The sequence below is a fragment of the Staurois parvus genome, unplaced genomic scaffold, assembly GCF_062004578.1.
Source record: "Staurois parvus isolate SC_StPar_1 unplaced genomic scaffold, SC_StPar_1.0 ptg000827l, whole genome shotgun sequence".
Classification (NCBI taxonomy): domain Eukaryota; kingdom Metazoa; phylum Chordata; class Amphibia; order Anura; family Ranidae; genus Staurois; species Staurois parvus.
In genome coordinates, this window is record NW_028318623.1 from 6,490,779 (window position 1) to 6,511,951 (window position 21,173).

At 42.1% G+C, this 21,173-nt stretch overlaps 1 protein-coding gene across 2 annotated transcripts in view; it reads right to left on the reverse strand.

Moving 5' to 3' along the window:
* Positions 1-3,264: 3,264 nt before the first annotated feature.
* CEACAM19 (CEA cell adhesion molecule 19) overlaps positions 3,265-21,173 on the reverse strand; it is a 34,098-nt gene continuing 16,189 nt past the window's right edge. For both annotated transcript variants that reach the window (XM_089655211.1, XM_089655212.1), the window contains 4 exons: positions 19,576-19,722; positions 15,221-15,282; positions 11,938-11,970; positions 3,265-5,041 (listed from right to left, as the gene is read on the reverse strand). In XM_089655211.1, coding sequence (XP_089511337.1) covers positions 4,994-5,041; positions 11,938-11,970; positions 15,221-15,282; positions 19,576-19,722 — 290 coding nt within the window. In that variant the 3' untranslated portion in view covers positions 3,265-4,993. The remainder of the gene's footprint in view (positions 5,042-11,937; positions 11,971-15,220; positions 15,283-19,575; positions 19,723-21,173) is intronic.

Sequence of the window (21,173 nt, forward strand, 5' to 3'; positions counted from 1 at the left end):
CTGTTTCAAACCATTTCACATACATTTTGTCCCGAGTGCTTTGTCCGGCGCCCTGCCTGCATTTTTACTGTTCTTTCTGCCTGGAAACTTAGAAAAGTCCATGGCGTCCAAAAGCGTCCCTTTAGGTCAAAAGCGGTTTTAGACCGGCTAGAGAACAGCGATAGTAAATCAGAACCACTTGCAGAATTGAGTGATAATGATTCGTGGGGGAAATTCGTCTTTAGACACTGAAAACGATTTTGCGACTTTGCTCAGCGATGTGCGAATTTGCCTCTGTATTTAAAATTTCAGTGTTTTTGGTTTGATTATATTATTGAATTAAATGTATTAAAATTATATTATTATTTTTTATGATTATTTATTAAATTATAATTTATGATTTTGTGTTTCATATTTTATCATACCCGGGATGTTTAATAGACTCTTGTTCGGACAGATTTCAGTGAGTTATTCCTAAATATTACAGCCTACAATAAAAAAATGACATATTTCCATGCAAAATAATGGTACCGCTTTCAGCACCAAAAATCTGAAATAATCATACCGCCGGGGAGGTTAAAAACCTTCTGCCTTTACAACCACTTTAGATTCTGTAATTTTGTCATGAATGTTGAAGTTGTAAAACTCCACAGTGATTACAGGGCTGTAAAGTATCACAGACCTCTTACTAGCAGTACAAGGTATATGATCTACAATGCCATGAGTCCTCAGACATAACATTGACCACTATTCAGTGCATTTTCCATAGTAGAACCCCCTTCCCATGTTGAGCATTTTTTAAATATCTTAATCATACCTGTAGCATTCCTTCCAGAGATCTTTGCTAGGTGGCCTACCCTGTGCAGTATAGCTTTTCATCCAAAAAAAGTTCAGTCAGGGAGTTTACCCCGCACACATGCTTTGGACGAAATCCATTCACTAACTTCATTCTTCACCCTCTCTTATGGTCCCCAATGCCAGTTTTTTATGGTTTTTATATTTTGATATTTACGTGACGGAACGCTTGTCATCTGGATTGGGTGATTCTGTTAGAGAACCTTTTCCTCGCCACTGGGACACAGGACCAAGATATTATAGCTGGACATTGCACCCAAGACTAGACGAGGCTAGCTTAGATGCCAAATTGGAACTCTTTATTGAACAGAAAACACAGGTTTTTATACACTCCAGAAATAGGGGCATTGCCCACAGGAACAATATACACAAGTATTATACATTAGGATAAAGATCCCATACTGATTAGATAGCGAGGTGAAGCTTACATCAGTCTAATGTCATCATGCTGGAGCCTCCAAGAGGACTTGCCAACAGACAAGTAATAGGTAACTCAATTAACAATGGAATGCACACCTAGGAATCACACAATGGTAGAAAGACACATAACACCTTAACCACTTCCCGACCAGCCGTTGCATATAAATGGCCGGACAGTGGCAGTTCAGGGTCAGGTGGCCGTTTATGAACGGCCTCCCCGAACCCTGCTTGTGCGCGCTCCCTGGGAGCGCACAGCACTGCAATCCGGTGGCCGCTGTGTCCTCCAGACACAGTGAAACACCGATCGTCGGACGGGACCTCTGTATGAGGTCCCGATCATGTGATCACTGATTGGCCAATCAGTGATCACATGCAAAGTAGTAAGCAAGATGTCACTTGTGACATCATTGCTTACTACGTGTGAAATCTGTGAATGATCACAGAGGTCACATGGTACAGGGCTATTCACAACAGCCTTGTACCATGTGACAAGCTGTGACCAATCACAGCTCACTCAGTACTTCTCAATGAGTGCAAGAATGCAGACAGAGAGAAAGACAAATGATTGCTTTTACATGGTGACACTGTACTGCTAGGGTGACAGTATTTAAAAAAATAAATAAAAATAAAAAATAATAATATAAAAAAATAAAATAAAAATGTAAAAAAAAAATGTTTAAAAATTATATTTTTTGGTTATAAACTAATTTGGATTTTTTTTTTTACTAAAAAGATAACGGAATAAATTTTGGCAAAGATTTATGATGAAATATTATTTATTTGCAAAATTTTATAAAAAAACACTTTTTTAAAAAATGTTTGGACATTTTCATTTACATAGCAAAAAAAATAAAAATCCCAGCGGTGAATAAATACCACCAAAATAAAGCTTTATCTGTCTCAAAAAAATGGTAAAAAATTCATTTGGGTACAGTGTTGCATGACCGCACAATTGTCATTCAAAGTGTGATAGTGCTGAAAGCTGAAAATAGCCCTGGTCAGGAAGGGGGTAAATGTGTCCCGTCTGGAAGTAGTTAATAAACAGATTAGAGGAAGAGTCCTCACATCAGGTATGTTTTGAGCTGATTATATTAACATTGTCTTAGAGTCTCTGAGACTAGGAAGGGGGGGGGGGGTTGAAGCAGTCAATGCTGGTTTGGGCACAGAGACCCCAAATCTGTCCTGGTCCTCCAGTTCTCAGAGTCTGTGTGTATTTTGAGGGGGGGGGCATGGACTTGAATCCAAAGTAAACTTCTCCAAAGGTCCTCCCAGGCACACACCAAAGAATAGAGCCCCCTCAGACGACAGGGCCATGGTCAGTAGACAAGAGGCTAGCCTGCAGTTCCCTCCAAAAGCCCCTGTTCCCGTTGGGTCTGTCACATTTACCTTCAGTACATCCAAATTTTCATCATTCTCTGCAGTATTATGAAGGTGTTGTGGTTATGGATCACCAGGGGTGGGTCAGCAACAAACTGCACTCACAGTATGCACTCAGTCTTCCAGGTTTAGTGATGCTGGGCATCATTCAAGCTAAAAACTGAGGACATCTTGTGGAGAAAAAAAGGCACTGCAATGAGTGAAGATGAGCTTTTTATCTGGGGGGACTATTTCAAGAAATAAAAATTTAGTCTGGAGTCGGGATTTTATATAAAGCCCATTTCTATTTAAAATGTTCATATTAGGAAAAGGCTTACTTAGAATAAGGGTATGTATCCTTATATACAGCTTGTTTTTCAGGGGAAGCTATAGCAGAAAACTTTGAACTCTGCAAACCCCAGGAGATCTATTAATTTAAAGAGGGTTACAAGGGACTCCATAGAGAAAACAGAAACCCTTTCAGAAATTCAGAGGTCAATGGGAAAGCACAGTGGCACAGACTGAGAAATCCGAATTTATTATATAAATTTAACTGAAATCAGATTGGTTGTTGTTCTGCCCTCACTACATATTTCCTGTGTGTAACTCGACGTGCAGCTAACCCTCCTATTCTGCAATAAATCAGACTGAATGTAATCTTGAAGCTTTATTAACAAAACAGGGTAGGGTGAAACTATGGGAAAATCAGATAAGAAATACAGACGATCGGTGCATGAAACACACAAAAATACAATGAAATAACTAGGCTGCAGATGGCAATAAGTCCATGCCCACTGCCTGGGGGGGTTGTAGGTTTAGGCTATCAACATGCGCTGCAAAGAAGTGCTAAAAAAAAAAAAATCAGTGCAATCCTATGGTGATACCCCCAAAAAAATTGCTGCTTTTCACTACACCTCTCACCAATTATGTCTATTGCATATGTGCTGCAAGGATGATAGCTTCCTCTCCCTCATTTTAAAAATAGAGTCTGAGCTCCCAGGATGCCCCTATTTCCTTTTCTCAGAATGAGGGATGATGGATTAAACAGGCTTTAACTTCTGCAAATAATACATTTATTCCTGGTTCCATCTAGTGGCCAAATTTAATATTGCAGGGAGGACAACATAATGAATTTCCCTGCTGAAGGCAGAACAATTGTCGTGTTTTAGGACAGTGTACACATCATACTTATTAGGAGTGCTGGGGGGAGAGGGGGGGGCGGAATACTGCACATTGAAGGTTTTTTACCTTCATGCATAGACTTCACAGCCACTTTAATGTGATCCCATTCCCTCTGTTCTCAGCTACATAAGAGCTGGGGGAGGAGAAATGGCAGCAGACCGATCTTTCCAGTGAATGTGTAGGGGAGGGGGGGCGTGAAAGGACGAGTCTAATCAATGGAGGAGAGCACGTTGAGTTCTCAGCACAACTAGAAAGCTGTGCTTTCATGCCTAGTGTGGTCAGTTTTTAATAGGAACGCAGAAGGACTGGCAGGAACACCAGGGATTTCACACAAAGGAAACAATATAAAGAGAACAGGATACTTCTTCATACAAGTACATGGTACAGCAGGCACATATCAGGAATATGAGATTTTGGGTTAACATACTCTTTAACTCTTTCGTGCTCACTGCACACATATATGCAGCCTCTCGGTGGGTGGACCTTAATGCTGAGAGGCCGCACATATGCATACCCAAAGATAAACAGACCTGTGCCAAGACCGCGTGCCCTGAACGCTCCTGGGCAGGGGCGAACTGACAACTCATGGGGCCCCCGGGCAATAGGGGATCATGGGGCCCCTGTATCCTTGCCCAAACTCAAAAAAGCCTATGAAAAAGGTATCAGGGGCATCTCATGGGGTCCCCTACTGACCCCAGGCCCTCGGGCAGTGCCCGAGTTTCCAAATGGTCAGTCCGCCCCTGCTCCTGTGAACAGTTACCGGTGGCTAACAGAAACCTCCTGATCTCTACGTGCGATTGGAATATTTCCGATCATGTGACCGCTGTGACAGCCAGTCACAGAGAATACATGACCAGAAACCCTGCCCGCCCTCCCGCCATCTGAAACCCCTCAAAGGGCCGGGAGATGCCGGCACCAAGGAGTTAGGTATACCTTGTAAAGCAGCAACACCGTGAACACGGTGAAAAAATTACTTTTAATCAGAGGCAGTGAAAACATGTAGAATTAAGAAAAACAAAAATACAGAATATTATATTTGTCCTTGCTTTTTTTTTTTTTTTTTTTCCAAAAAAGTTTTATTGAAGTAAGAAAGACAAAACAGTGTCCTTGCTTTATCACATGCATTTACAATCTGATCACAGGGATGGTTGTCCATTGGATGTCCAGAAGAATCAGTCTTACAACGAGAACTAGTTGGGTGTCAGTTCTTTAGTGGTGTGTATACGTCTTCTGACTTCTTCTGCAAACTCTGCAAGATGGACAGGACCGTTAAAGCAGAACTTCAGTCAAGAAAAGCCATTTCAATAACATCAGTATGGTTCTAATTGTGTTGTATGTTTTTTTTTAAACACATAATCTTCAGAAGGCACTGCATGGAAGTTCCAATATTTCCTTTTCTCAGCTGTTACACTAATAGGCATTGATGGCTAACTGTTATTGGCTCAGATACCACTGAGGCTTCACAGCTAAAACTGGTGATATTGGTATCTCCCTTCTGCCTTGTACAGTGATGATGGGGGTGGGGGGGTTGCTCACTTTTCAGCAAATCCATTCAGATTTTGTCTTGTATTCTTCCACGAAGAATGCCATGATCAAAGGTCATCAAGGTCATCCAGCACTTCTGGCAAAGATGCCCCCCCCTTTCATTATGTTATATAGTCTGGATGAAGAAAAATGTGAAAAGTCCATCCAGTTCAACCATTAAAAAAAAAAAAAAGTTATAATCCTATACCCACAGTTGATCCAGAGGAAGGCAAAAAAAAAAAAAACACAGGGAAGCGTGATGCAATTTGCTCCTGCAGGGGAAAAACTTTACCTATAAATGTTAATATCCAGTTATATTCTGTGTATCTAAGAGAGAATCCAGGACTTTTTTAAAGCAAACCACTGAGCTGGCCACAACCAACTCTTGAGGGAGTCTATTCCACGTTTTCACAGCTCTTACTGTGAAGAAACTTTTCCGTGTTTGGAGATTAAATTTACTTTCCTCCAGATGTAAAGAGTGCCCCCTTGTCCTCTGTGATGACCTCAGGGTGAATAACTCTACACCAAGTTCACTATATGAACCACTGATGTATTTATACATGGAGATCATATCCCCCCTTATGTATTATACATGGAGATCATATCCCCCCTTATGTATTATACATGGTGATCATATCCCCCCTTATGTATTATACATGGTGATCATATCCTCCTTATGTATTATACATGTAGATCATATCCCCCCTTATGTATTATACATGGTGATCATATCCCCCCTTATGTATTATACATGGTGATCATATCCCCCCTTATGTATTATACATGGTGATCATATCCCCCCTTATGTATTATACATGGAGATCATATCCCCCCTTATGTATTATACATGGTGATCATATCCCCCCCTTATGTATTATACATGGTGATCATATCCTCCTTATGTATTATACATGTAGATCATATCCCCCCTTATGTATTATACATGGAGATCATATCCTCCCCTTATGTATTATACATGGAGATCATATCCCCCCTTATGTATTATACATGGAGATCATATCCCCCCTTATGTATTATACATGGAGATCATATCCCCCCTTATGTATTATACATGGAGATCATATCCCCCTTATGTATTATACATGGAGATCATATCCCCCCCTTATGTATTATACATGGTGATCATATCCCCTCTTATGTATTATACATGGAGATCATATCCCCCCTTATGTATTATACATGGTGATCATATCCCCCTTATGTATTATACATGGTGATCATATCCCCCCTTATGTATTATACATGGAGATCATATCCCCCTTATGTATCATTCATGGAGATCATATCCCCCCTTATGTATTATACATGGAGATCATATCCCCCTTATGTATTATACATGGAGATCATATCCCCCCTTATGTATTATACATGGAGATCATATCCCCCCCTTATGTATAATACATGGTGATCATATCCCTCCTTATGTATTATACATGGTGATCATACCCCCCCTTATGTATTATACATGGTGATCATATCCCCCCTTATGTATTATACATGGAGATCATATCCCCCCTTATGTATTATACATGGAGATCATATCCCCCCTTATGTATTATACATGGTGATCATATCCCCCCTTATGTATTATACATGGAGATCATATCCCCCCTTATGTATTATACATGGAGATCATATCCCCCCTTATGTATTATACATGGTGATCATATCCCCCCATATGTATTATACATGGAGATCATATCCCCCTTATGTATTATACATGGAGATCATATCCCCCCTTATGTATTATACATGGAGATCATACCCCCCCTTATGTATTATACATGGAGATCATATCCCCCCTTATGTATTATACATGGAGATCATATCCCCCCTTATGTATTATACATGGTGATCATATCCCCCCTTATGTATTATACATGGAGATCATATCCCCCCTTATGTATTATACATGGTGATCATATCCCCCCTTATGTATTATACATGGAGATCATATCCCCCTTATGTATTATACATGGAGATCATATCCCCCCTTATGTATTATACATGGTGATCATATCCCCCCATATGTATTATACATGGTGATCATATCCCCCCGTATGTATTATACATGGTGATCATATCCCCCCCTTATGTATTATACATGGAGATCATATCCCCCCTTATGTATTATACATGGTGATCATATCCCCCCCTATGTATTATACATTGAGATCATATCCCCCCTTATGTATTATATATGGTGATCATATCCCCCCTTATGTATTATACATGGAGATCATATCCCCCCCTTAATCTCCTCTTCTCAAGAGAGAATACATTCAGTTCCTCTAATCTTTCCTCATAGCTGATCTCCTCCATGCCTCTTATCAGTTTGGTTGCCCTTCTCTGTACTTTCTCCAGGTCCCCAATGTTCCTTTTGAGAATGCTTAGGGGATCCTACTCCCAGCAGTCATCCACTTTAAAACCTGACTGGCAGACTAGCATAGTGAGTTTTTTTAAATGGACTTATGCAGTGATGTTGTGGGACCAGCCTGCCTCTCCTGGTCTCCTTGTGCAGGAGCCAAAAACAAAAGGCAGAGCACTCATGCCAGTCACAGAGGAGGATGTAGTTGCACAGGGTAGGGAGAAGCATTGGGTTGTTTATGTCAGATCACCTAGCTATGAATTAAGTATTTAGTAGCTAATCCTGCACTGCCAGGAAGGAGAATTTGGGAGAGTGATCACAGCCCACACCTCCTCCTGGCTTTCTCCTCCTGTCCTCATCACTTCTATTGCTGGGCTGAAAGGAATAGTGATGCCTTGTCACTACTCCTTTCAGCCTTGTAGCAGAATTAGATCACCACTTGGCACCTCCATCCCTACGGTAAACTGCAGGGACCGGAAATTACGTTGCGAAAGACCAGAAGTCCTGATCGGAACGCATTTAAGGCCAACATCTTGATTGTCGGGACACTAGCGTGTGTTCTAGCATACCAGGAATGAACAGGCAAGAAAACTAAAAGACCTAGGATGAACGTTTTACAAATTGATGCTGATACTCTCTAGTAGCCATTTTAACAGCCAGTCCCAGATCAAGAATGCATTTCCTAGCAAGCATGCTCACATACTGGGGTAATGTGCTGTTTTCCATAAAGTCCGGAACTTCCATGGAGGGGAATATTGATATGTATATATATATAATTTTTTCTTCTATTACTGGCTTATTTTCACTGACAGCAGACCCCTCCCATAATAGGAGGAGCAAGCGGGGGTCTCTAGATTCCCATGATGTGATGGAGGGTATAAAGCTGGTTTTGTGATCATTTTTGGAGTTAGGCTCTGAGGAAGAAGGACTTGCCTTCAAAACTCATTAGCCTTTTAGGACCCGGTGTGGTTTCCCCGTTCCTGGGCTATGATTCCATTTGGCCACGGATGAGTGGCATGATGAGTGTGTAATCTTTTATGCTTGTGAGTAGTTTTTACTTTGAGTTTTATTAAACATTCTCTGGATAATGCACTACGTTGGTGAACCCTCTCTCTCTGTTGTTTCTTTACAGTAAACTGCTGTGCCTGGGGCAGCCGTCCCTCCTGCCCACCCTTTGTGCCAGCCCTGGCTGTGAGACACATAAAAGTATTCAGGCATCTCCATAGATCACTTTTACAATAAAGAACTGAGCATGCTGATTAAAAACTGAAAGAAGGTCAACAAGGTCATGACGCTACCAGGGGCGGACTGACAACTCATGGGGCCCCCGGGCAATAGGGGATCAAAGGGTCCCTGTGTCCTTGCCCAAACTCAAAAAAGCCTATGAAAAGGTACCAGGGGCATCTCATGGGGCCCCCTACTGACCCCGGGCCCTCGGGCATTGCCCGAGTTTCCAAATGGTCAGTCCGGCCCTGGGCTCTACTGTAAGTGTGAGCTCTATTTGGAAATGGCAGACACAAAGGATTCAAAAAGGAGAACTATATTGTATATATATATATATATATATATATATATACACTGCTAAAAAAAATTAGAGGAACACTGGAAACATATCAGATCTCAATGGGGAAAAATCTCCTGCTGGATATCTACACTGATATGGACTGGGGAATGTGTTAGGAATGTAAGGATGGCCCATCGTTTGATGGAAATTACAATTATCAACCTACAGAGGATGGAATTCACAGACAACCCCGAAAATCAAATTGAAAAAAATGATGCAGAAGGCGACTCCATTTTGCTGAAATTTCATTGCAGCAACTCAAAATGGTCCTCAGTAGTTTGTATGGCCCCTACGTGCTTGTATGCATGCCTGACAATGGCGGCACATGCTCCTAATGAGATGACAGATGGTGTCCTGGGGGATTTCCTCCCAGATCTAGACCAGGGCACCACTGAGCTCCTGGACAGTCTGAGGTGCAACCTGGCGGCATCGGATGGACCGACACATGATATCCCTGAGGTGTTCTATTGGATTTAGGTCAAGCGAGCGCGGGGGCCATTCAATGGTATCAATTCCTTCATCCTCCAGGAACTGCCTGCATACTCTCGCCACATGAGGCCGGTCATTGTCATACACTAGGAGGAACCCAGGACCCACTGCGCCAGTGTAAGATCTTACAGTGGGTCCAAGGATTTCATACCGATGTCTAATGGCAGTCAGGGTGCCATTGTCTAGCCTGTAGAGGTCTATGCGTCCCTCCATGGATATGCCTCCCCAGACCATCACTGGCCCACCACCAAAACGGTCATGCTGAACGATGTTACAGGCAGCATAATGTTCTCCACGGCTTTTCCAGACCCTTTCAAGTCTGTCACATGTGCTCAGGGTGAACCTGCTCTCCTCTGTGAAAAGCACAGGGCGCCAGTGGTGGACCCGCCAATTCTGGTGTTCAATGACAAATTCCAATCGAGCTCTATGGTGCCGGGCAGTGAGCACAGGGCCCACTAAAGGACGTCGGACCCTCAGGCCACAATTATGAAGTCTGTTTCTGATTGTTTGCTCAGAGACATTCACACCAGTGGCCTGCTGGAGGTAATTTTGTAGGGCTCATGCAGCGCTCTTCCTGTACCTTAGTGCACAAAGAAGCAGATACTGGTCCTGCTGATAGGTTAAGGACCTTCTACGGCCCTGTCCAGCTCTCCTAGAGTAAATGCCTGTCTCCTGGAATCTCCTCCATGCTCTTGAGACTGTACTGGGAGACACAGCAAACCTTCTGGCAATGGCAAGTATTAATGTGCCATCCTGGAGGAGTTGGACTGCCTGTGCAACCTCTGTAGGGTCCAAGTATTGCCTCAGGCTACCAGTAGTGATACTGACCCTAGCCAAATGCAAAACTAGTGAAAAACAGTCATAAAAGATGAGTAGGGAAAAAATGTACGCCTGTAAAATCATTCCTGTTTTGGGGGTCGTCTTATTGTTGCCCATCTAGTGCACCTGTTATTAATTTCATTAACACAAAGTCAGCTGAAACTGATTAACAACCCCCTCTGCTACTTAACTGACCAGATCAATATCTCAGGAGTTTAATTGACTTGATGCTATACTCCTGATTAAAAAGTGTTCCTTTATTCTTTTATGAGCAGTATATATATATACACACACACTATATTGCCAAACGTATTGGGACGCCTGCCTTTACACGCACATGAACTTTAATGGCCTCCCAGTCTTAGTCTGTTGGGTTCAATATTGAGTTGGCCCCGCCCTTTGCAGCTATAACAGCTTCAACTCTTCTGGGAAGGCCGTCCACAAGGTTTAGGAGGGTGTCTATGGGAAAGTTTGACCATTCTTCTAGAAGCACATTTGTGAGGTCAGGCACTGATGTTGGACAAGAAGGCCTGGCTCTCAGTTTCCGCTCTAATTCATCCCAAAGGTGTTCTATTGGGTTGAGGTCAGGACTCTGTGCAGGCCAGTCAAGTTCTTCCACCACAAACTCGCTGATCCATGTCTTTATGGACCTTGCTTTGTGCACTGGTGTGCAGTCATGTTGGAACAGGAAGGGGCCATCCCCAAACTGTTCCCACAAAGTTGGGAGCATAAAATTGTCCAAAATGTCTTGGTATGCTGACGCCTTAAGAGTTCCCTTCACTGGAACTAGGGGGCCAAGCCCAACCCCTGAAAAACAACCCCACACTATAATCTCGCTCCCACACAACCTTTGAAGGCCACACCAAGTTTGGACGTCTTTAGCTATTGGCTCTGCAGACAGTTGGCGACTTCTGCGCACTGTGCGCTTCAACATGCCTTACCCTGCTCTGTCATTTACGTGGCCTACCACTTGGTGGCTGAGTTGCTGTTGTTCCCAGTTGCTTCCACTTTGTCATAATCCCACTAGCAGCTGAGCGTGGAATATTTAGTAGCCAGGAAATGTCACGGATGGACTTATTGCACAGGTGGCAACCTATCACGGGACCACGCTTGGAGTCACTGAGCTCCTGAGAGCGACCCATTCTTTCACAAATGTTTGTAGAAGCCGTCTGCATGCCTAGGTGATGATTTTATACACCTGTGACCATGGAGGTGATTGGAACACCTGAATCCAATGATTTGGAGGGGGGGCCCAATACTTTTGGCAAATATAGTGTATATACAAACGTGCAAATGAACAACTTCTTCAATGCTAGTTATTTTTTTTTAAATTCTTCATGTGGTCAAGCAATTAACTTACTGTGTAATCTGAGTCTGTGCTTGCATCTTGGTCCTGTAAATCCAATAATATGAAATGTAAATGTAATGTAACTGGAGAACATAACAAGCAATGGAGAGAAAGGAAAAAACTATGTCCAAGAAGAAGCAAACCTAAATTTAGTTCATTTTTTTTTTATTTGCGTAAGGAATGGTATTTAGTAGTGTCTCTTGTGCTGATGTCAGCTATCTTCATTGAAATTTTTCATCACCCGCCCCCACCCCATACCCTCACAGGCAGTGCTCCATGGATTTACAACTACTGGACCTGTCAAATGTGCTGGCTATGCCGGCCTTTTCTCCATTCATAAAAACTGTACTATAGCTTCTAAAAACGAAAAGCTATCTATGAATGGAGAAGGGGCAGATGAAAGGAGGGTCTACCTCCTCCATTCATAGAGCACCTTTCATTAATAGAAGCTATAGTATTGCTTCTATCAATGGAGGAAGCAGCGTTGGCACCCTTGACAGATCCAGTGGCTGTCCAGTGGCACCAGAAAATTACCACTTAAGGGGTAAGTGGAGAGAGGGGATGTGGATTTCAAGTATCACAGCTGGCACCAGCACAAGGGATACTATACATTAAGCCCCGATTCACACGGTGTGACTTGACAGATCAAAGTCGCCTGACAAGTCCCACCCTATTTGCGGCTATGTAACCATTCACATCGGTGCAACTCTGAGTCACACCGACTTTGAAAAAGGTTCCTGCACTATTTTTTGTGATTTTATGTGGGGCTTGCATTGACATCTCTGCATGAATTCACGATTTACTAAAACTGGAGCACTCAGAATCTGGTGTACCTGTGCATGGTAGCCAATCAGCTTCTAATTTCAGCTTGTTCAATTAAGTTATGACAATAAAACCTGGAAGCTGATTGGCTTCTCTGCAGGTCTGCACCAGATTTTGCACTCTCCAGTTTTAGTAAATAACCTCCATAATGTTAGAATCTAGTTTACAACTGATAAAGGGATCTGCCAGCACAGTAGGGACAGGAATAATTATGGTAAACATAATTCGACAGCCCTCCCCTTACAGTACATAAAAGGAGAAAGTTATGTACGATTTTTAACCTCCCTAGCGGTATTCCCGAGTGTAGCTCGGGGTAAAATTTCTATACCAAAAGCGGTAACCCTGAGCTACACTCGGGCTTACCATGCAGCGCTGCATAGGGAGTCCCTGCAGCACTTACCTTGTCCTTCGCTCCCGCGGTGTGTCCCCTGCAGCGTCCCCGGCCATCTCCTCCGGCTGATGCCGGCATCCGGCTCCTGTGTTCCGGTCCCCGTGACGTCGGGACGTACGGGCGCCGCCAGCGGCGGGAAATTTGAAAATTTTAAAAAAATTAAATTTTTTTCAAAACGATTCTACATAGTAAAACATTGCTGTTTCAACCCATTTCACATACATTTTGTCCCGAGTGCTTTGTCCTGCGCCCTGTCTGCATTTTGATTGTTCTTTCTGCCTGGAAACGTAGAAAAGTCCACGGCGTCCAAAAGGTGTCCCTTTAGGTCAAAAGCAGTTTTAGACCGGCTAGAGAACAGCGATAGTAAATCAGAACCACTTGCAGAATTGAGTGATAATGATTCGTGGGGGAAATTCGTCATCAGACACTGAAAACAATTTTGCGACTTTGCTCAGCGATGTGCTAACTTGGCGCTCTATTTCAAATTTCAGTGTTTTTGGTTTGATTATATTATTGAATTAAATGTATGATTTAGACTCTTGTTCAGACAGATTTCAGTGAGTTATTCCTAAAAATTACAGCCTACAATAAAAAAACTACATATTTCCATGCAAAATAATGGTACCGCTTTCAGCACCAAAAATCGGAAAGAATCATACCGCCAGGGAGGTTAAGCAAATAAAAAGATCATTTTATTTTTTTTTTTAAAGTTATGCTTTGTGAACGTAAACAAATAACAATTTGGCTGCAAAAATGAAAATAGAATGTAAACTCTTTCATGTCTCATCACACCCTATCATCTAATCTACTATTGGAAACATTTTTCACACTTCAGCAAGCATAAATTAGGCAGATGTTAGACAAGTGTGAAAATGTTGTTATTAGTAGATTAGATGATAGTGCGAGCTCTTGCTGTGTGGCTGCTAAACTGGCTGATAACTATTAGAATGCATTTAATAGCAGGAAATTGGTAAATATCAGAGAGATTAAACTACATCACCCCCTTTCAGCTGTTGGCCAACATGGTGCTGGGAGGGGCCTGGTTTCTCTTTGGGAAATAAATTGAGGGGGCCAATTAAAGTGATACTAAACCCCGGACCCTGCATTCACTATATCCGCTCTCCCTGCACCCTGCATTCACTATATCTGGTCTCCCCGGACCCTGAATTCACTATATCCGGCTCCCCGGACCCTGCATTCACTATATCTGGTCTCCCCGGACCCTGCATTCACTATATCCGCTCTCCCTGGACCCTGCATTCACTATATCCAGTCTCCCCGGACCCTGCATTCACTATATCTGGTCTCCCCGGACCCTGCATTCACTATATCCAGTCTCCCCGGACCCTGCATTCACTATATCTGGTCTCCCCGGACCCTGCATTCACTATATCTGGTCTCCCCGGACCCTGAATTCACTATATCTGGTCTCCCCGGACCCTGCATTCACTATATCTGGTCTCCCCGGACCCTACATTTACTATATCTGGTCTCCCCGGACCCTGCATTCACTATATCTGGTCTCCCCGGATCCTGCATTCACTATATCCGGTCTCCCCGGACCCTGCATTTACTATATCTGGTCTCCCCGGACCCCGCATTCACTATATCTGGTCTCCCCGGACCCTGCATTCACTAAATCTGCTCTCCCCGGACCCCGCATTCACTATATCTGGTCTCCCTGGACCATGCATTCACTATATCTGGTCTCCCCGGACCCTGCATTCACTATATCCGCTCTCCCCGGACCCTGAATTCACTATATCTGGTCTCCCCGGACCCTGAATTCCCTATATCCGGTCTCCCCGGACCCTGCATTCACTATATCCGGTCTCCCCGGACCCTGCATTCACTATATCTGCTATCCCCGGACCCTGCATTCACTATATCTGCTCTCCCCGGACACTGCATTCACTATATCCACTCTCCCCGGACCCTGCATTCACTATATTACAGATATTTATATTACAGATATTTATATTTATATTACAGATATTTATATTAAGATATTTATATTTATATTACAGATATTTATATTTATATTACAGATATTTATACAGCGCCAACAATTTCAAAACTTACCACTGCAGTGTTCAGGGTATTTTCATAAATGGGCACCTGGATAGATGTGTCAACTGAAGGTCCTGCAAGTTCAATAGAAAATGGTAACAGATGTAACAATTTTGTATCATTACGGTGGACCTAGACTCAGGTGACCTTATATCACACATTGCAGTACAAAGAAAAGTCCTCATATATCAGGCATCACTAAATGGTGGACCGTGGTCCGGATCCGGACCTAGTAGCAGTCCTATCTGGACCACAGCCTCACCAAATAGTTGCCTGAGTGTCCTCTCCCCACTGCTGGCTCATCTGCCTTCTGCTGCCGTTATCATCCACAAGGAAGAGCACAACATGGGAGGGGGTTTGTGATGGGGGGTGGGGGGCTGTGTGCATTTTTCTGCAATGGATTGGAGCTCACCTGAAGGTACAGTCTGTTTCTACCCATATGGAAGAGAAATATATTTCCAATATATTTAGAAAAAAAAATGATACATGCAACATATATTTACAATATATTGGCCTACGTGAATATATTTTAACATGTATTCCAAAAATGTAAATTAAAATATATTTGCCTAAGGCAGTGGTTCTTAACCTTGTTGGAGGTACTGAACCCCACCAGTTTCATATGCGCATTCACCAAACCCTTCTTAATTGGAAAAATAAAATATGATTTTTAAAATTCAAAACATAGGTATATATTTATACATAGGTGCACAAAATGAACAAAACCGTTAAGAACAAAGAACAAAACCATTAAAACATGATTTTCACACAAAACAAAAACATAATAATGAATATTTACTGCACGAATCATATGAGTCGGGTGTGGGTCTTCACCTCTGCCGAACCCGCGAGACTGACTCACTGAACCCCTGGGGTTCGATCGAACCCAGGTTAAGAACCACTGTTTTATAGTAATTCATCCCCCATAGTAATTCATCCCCCCTATAGTAATTCATCCCCCATATAGTAATTCATCCCCCATAGTAATTCATCCCCCATATAGTAATTCATCCCCCATAGTAATTCATCCCCCATATAGTAATTCATCCCCCATAGTAATTCATCCCTCATAGTAATTCATCCCCCATATAGTAATTCATCCCCCATATAGTAATTCATCCCCCATAGTAATTCATCCCCCATAGTAATTCATCCCCCATATAGTAATTCATCCCCCATAGTAACACATCCCCCATATAGTAATTCATCCCCCATAGTAATTCATCCCCCATAGTAATTCATCCCCCATATATTAATTCATCCCCCATAGTAATACATCCCCCATATAGTAATTCATCCCCCATATAGTAATTCATCCCCCATAGTAATTCATCCCCCATATAGTAATTCATCCCCCATATAGTAATTCATCCCCCATAGTAATACATCCCCCATATAGTAATTCATCCCCCATATAGTAATTCATCCCCCATATAGTGATTCATCCCCCATAGTAATTCATCCCCCCTATAGTAATTCATCCCCCATATAGTAATTCATCCCCCATATAGTAATTCATCCCCCATAGTAATTCATCCCCCATATAGTAATTCATCCCCCATATAGTAATTCATCCCCCCTATAGTAATTCATCCCCCATAGTAATTCATCCCCCCTATAGTAATTCATCCCCCATATAGTAATTCATCCCCCATAGTAATTCATCCCCCCTATAGTAATTCATCCCCCATAGTAATTCATCCCCCCTATAGTAATTCATTCCCCATATAGTAATTCATCCCCCATAGTAATTCATCCCCCATATAGTAATTCATCCCCCCTATAGTAATTCATCCCCCCTATAGTAATTCATCCCCCATATTAATTCATCCCTTATATAGTAGTAGTAAGTAAGTAGCAAGTAGTAAGCCAAGTCCCCCCTGTGTCAATTCACTTACCTTTGCTCCGCGCGTTCCTCTCGCCGTATTCCCGCGCCGTTCCGGTCTTCAAGGCGGACTGTGAGAGGAGCCTAGCTCCTCTCACGTTCGTCACGCTGCCCCGCCTACACACATCCTGACAGCCAATCACTGGCTATGAGGATGTGAGTGGCAGCGAGACTGGCCAATCATTGCATTTGAGCGCGCTGCCCTGGCTGTTTTTTTTTTTGGATCACGCTGCAGAGTCCCTGCCGCCCGAGAGGAGGGAGGGGAGCGGGCGCCCGGCACACAAGAGCCGCATTAAAGCGTGTAAAGAGCCGCATGTGGCTCGCGAGCCGCGGCTTGCCGACCTCTGGGCTAAGCGATGTTGCGTGACCACCTGCAGCCAATGATGGACAAGCGGGGCATGTCATCACGAATCATATGAGTCGGGTGTGGGTCTTCACCTCCGCCAAACCCGCGAGACTGACTCACCGAACCCATGGGGTTCGATCGAACCCAGGTTAAGAACCACTGGCCTAAGGCATATATTTAAAAATATATTTTTTTAAATATATTTTCCAGATATTTTTGAACATCTAAAAAAAATGCATTTAAACATATATTTTTAAAATTACTTGTAAATGCATTCCAATTTACACTTTGAAATATATTTCAGCATGTGTTCTGAATATATTTTTAATAATGTATTCACAAATATATTAAAATATATTTTTGGAATATATTGAATATGGCCAAAATTGTGGTATTTGAAATATATGTCAATAGATTTGGGAAGAATAAATTCAGAATGTATTTTTTAAAATATATTTGTATTTTTCTTCCATGTGGGTATGCACCGCAACTGAGCTTTGGTGCATAAAAATGAATGAAATGTAACTTTGACCTTTCAATAATGTGGAAAGAAAAAAAGGACAAAGCGTGATGCACATAAATGCGCACCAGTATCTGTACCTCACACTAACAAGTACCCACACAGCAGAACCCTGCATTTCAACATAACCCACATGGAAGAAAAATATGCTTGCAATATATTTTAAAAATAGTCTTCCCAAATATATTGACATATATTTGAAATGCTACAATTTTGGCCATATTCAATATATGTCAAAATATATTTCAATACATATTTTATATATATATATATACAGTATGTATGTGTATATATATATATATATATATATATATATGTGTGTATATATATATATATATATATATATATATATATATATATATCCACACACACATACACTGCATATTGAAATGTGTTTTTATTACAAAATATATGAAAAATACTTTTTAAAAATACATTTCAAATACACTGTATGTCTTTAAAAATACAAATCTACATTTTTGGATTGCATTTACAAATATATGTAAAAATATATGTTAAAATGAATTTTTTATATGCTATAAAAAATATTTTTTTAAACATATTCTTCAGATTTTTTTTAACATACAAAAAAGTTATTTTATTTACATATATTTGTAAATGCATTCCGAAAATGTAGATTTGTATTTTTAAAGACATACAGTATATTTGAAATGTATTTTTAAAAATATTTTTCATATAATTTGTAATAAAAATGCATTGCAACATGCAGTATATATATATATATATATATATTTATATATATATATATATATATATATACACACACACATATATTTATATATATATATATACACACACATATATATATATTTATTGAAATATATTTTGAAATATATTGAATATGGCCAAAATTGCCAATGTCAAAATATTTGGGAATAATATTTTTAAAATATATTTCAAATATATTTTTCTTCCATGTGGGAAGGGACAGGATGTTTGGGTCCTAAAGGTATGTGTGTGTGTGGGGGGGGGGGCTGATGTGCACGGGAGGCTGTGATGTGAAGGAGTCACAGCACCAGCATGACACTTGGACCTCTGTTTGCAGAAGATGTTACTGACCGGACCGCTGTGGTTTTTAATTCAGCACCCCCACTCATATACTGTCTGCCCCCCTCCCACTGTAAAAATCATCTGCTGTTAGTTTGTGTTAGGACCAGGGACAGACTGACAACTCATGGGGCCCCCGGGCAATAGGGGATCATGGGGCCCCTGTGTTCTTGCCCAAACTCAAAAAGCCTATGAAAAAGGTACCAGGGGCATCTCATGGGGCCCCCTACTGACCCGGGCCCTTGGGCAGTGCCCGAGTTTCCAAATGGTCAGTCTGCCCCTGGTTAGGACTACAAAACACCTCCTTCTTTCCTCATCTCCATAACGTAGAGGGTCTTGTTGTCCACCACAGGTGAGATAACAATACAGACTGCATCAGACACAAGACAACATTACATTTCTGACATAAACAACAGGCATTTTTTTTTTTAATTGTCAGACATCACAAAATGCTTTCAGTGGTATATTTACCAGACCAAAACAGAACAGATAAGAGGAGCAGGGTTTATATGCACTTTAAATGTGATTTATGTACAAGCAATGATTACCATTGTTCTGCTTCCTTGTTTTATAGGTATAGTATAACAGGAAACCTGCAACAATCAACAGGGAAACAACAACCGCAACTGTCCCAACAATGGATCCGACGCTACATCCAGCTTTCTTCTTCACATTACCGCCATCAGGAGACACATCTACAGAAAGAGTGAGAAAACATTGTAATTCTTCAGTTTTAGAGCAGGGGTGTCAAACTGGCAGCCCTCCAGCTGTTGCGAAACTACAAGTCCCTTAATGCCTCTGCCTTTGAGAGTCATGCTTGTAACTGTCAATCTTGCAATGCCTCATGGGACTTGTAGTTTGGCAACAGCTGGAGGGCAGCCAGTTTGACACCCGTGTTTTAGAGGTTCTGTATGTAACACAATTATAAAATGAACCTGGAGGCAACTTACAAATGTGTAGCACAACCCTCTTGGGGGCTGTTGGATTTGTTTGGGTCTCCCTAAGCTCGCTTTTTTCACACTGGCACATCCAGAGTCAGTAAACAGTCCTTGAGCTGTTTTAAGTGTTAGAGCGATTTTACAGCTAAAAAACTCCTCTAGAAACTCACTAGTCCTGGGTTTTTTTTCCAGCCAAAAAACGTTGATTACAGTCTATGTGTGCATGGCAGGTGCGGACTGACAACTCATGGGGCCCCCGTGCAATAGGGCATCATGGGGCCCCTGTGTCCTTGCCGAAACTCAAAAATGCCTATGAAAAAGGTACCAGGGGCATCTCATGGGGCCCCCTACTGACCCCGGGCCCTCAGGCAGTGCCTGAGTTTCCAAATGGTCAGTCCACCCCTGGTGCATGGACACATAGGATAACATGCTGGGGAGTTTACTGGCTGTAGAAAAAGGTCAAAAGCCAAACACATCCCGTGTGCATGAGGGCTAAAACTTGTGTTTCAATGTTTATAAACTTAAAAAAAATATAACTCAAACTCATTAAAATCAGGAGATCTGAGGAGAAAGTACACAGATAGCAGGCTGTGGTGACCCACCTCCTCCACAGGAAATGCTACCACATTAACAGTTACCAGACAGCATTTCCTGATGACCCGAGGCAGAAATCAGCTCAAATAATAGCCAGCTGGAGAGCAACCTTGAAGCTGAGTTCCACCTGAGAAAAAAAAAAAAATTTAGCAGCTACAAAAACTGTAGCTACTGACTTTTAAAATACAGACACTTACCTGTCCCACAGTCCAGAGGTGTCCTCATCATGGCTGGTTTCACTGGCCATCTTCTCTCCCTGGTGCCGGCATCTTCAGTGTGGGAACCCGGCTGTGACAGCTTGCGGCTTCACAGCTGGGTGCCCACCGCACATGCGTGAGAAGCGCTGCACTTTGTGAATGGCCCCATAGTCTTCTGGACCTGTCATGTGTCCCAGAAGACTACAGAGAGGGAGGGGGGAGGACAGGGGTGGACTGACAACTCATGGGGCCCCCGGGCAATAGGGGATCATGGGGCCCCTGTGTCCTTGCCCAAACTCAATAAAGCCTATGAAAAAGGTACCAGGGGCATCTCATGGGGCCAATATACTAAGATAGTTATTAAAGAGGTTATTAAATACATTAACGTGTCACCCAATGTATGGTCTCCATTCAGTA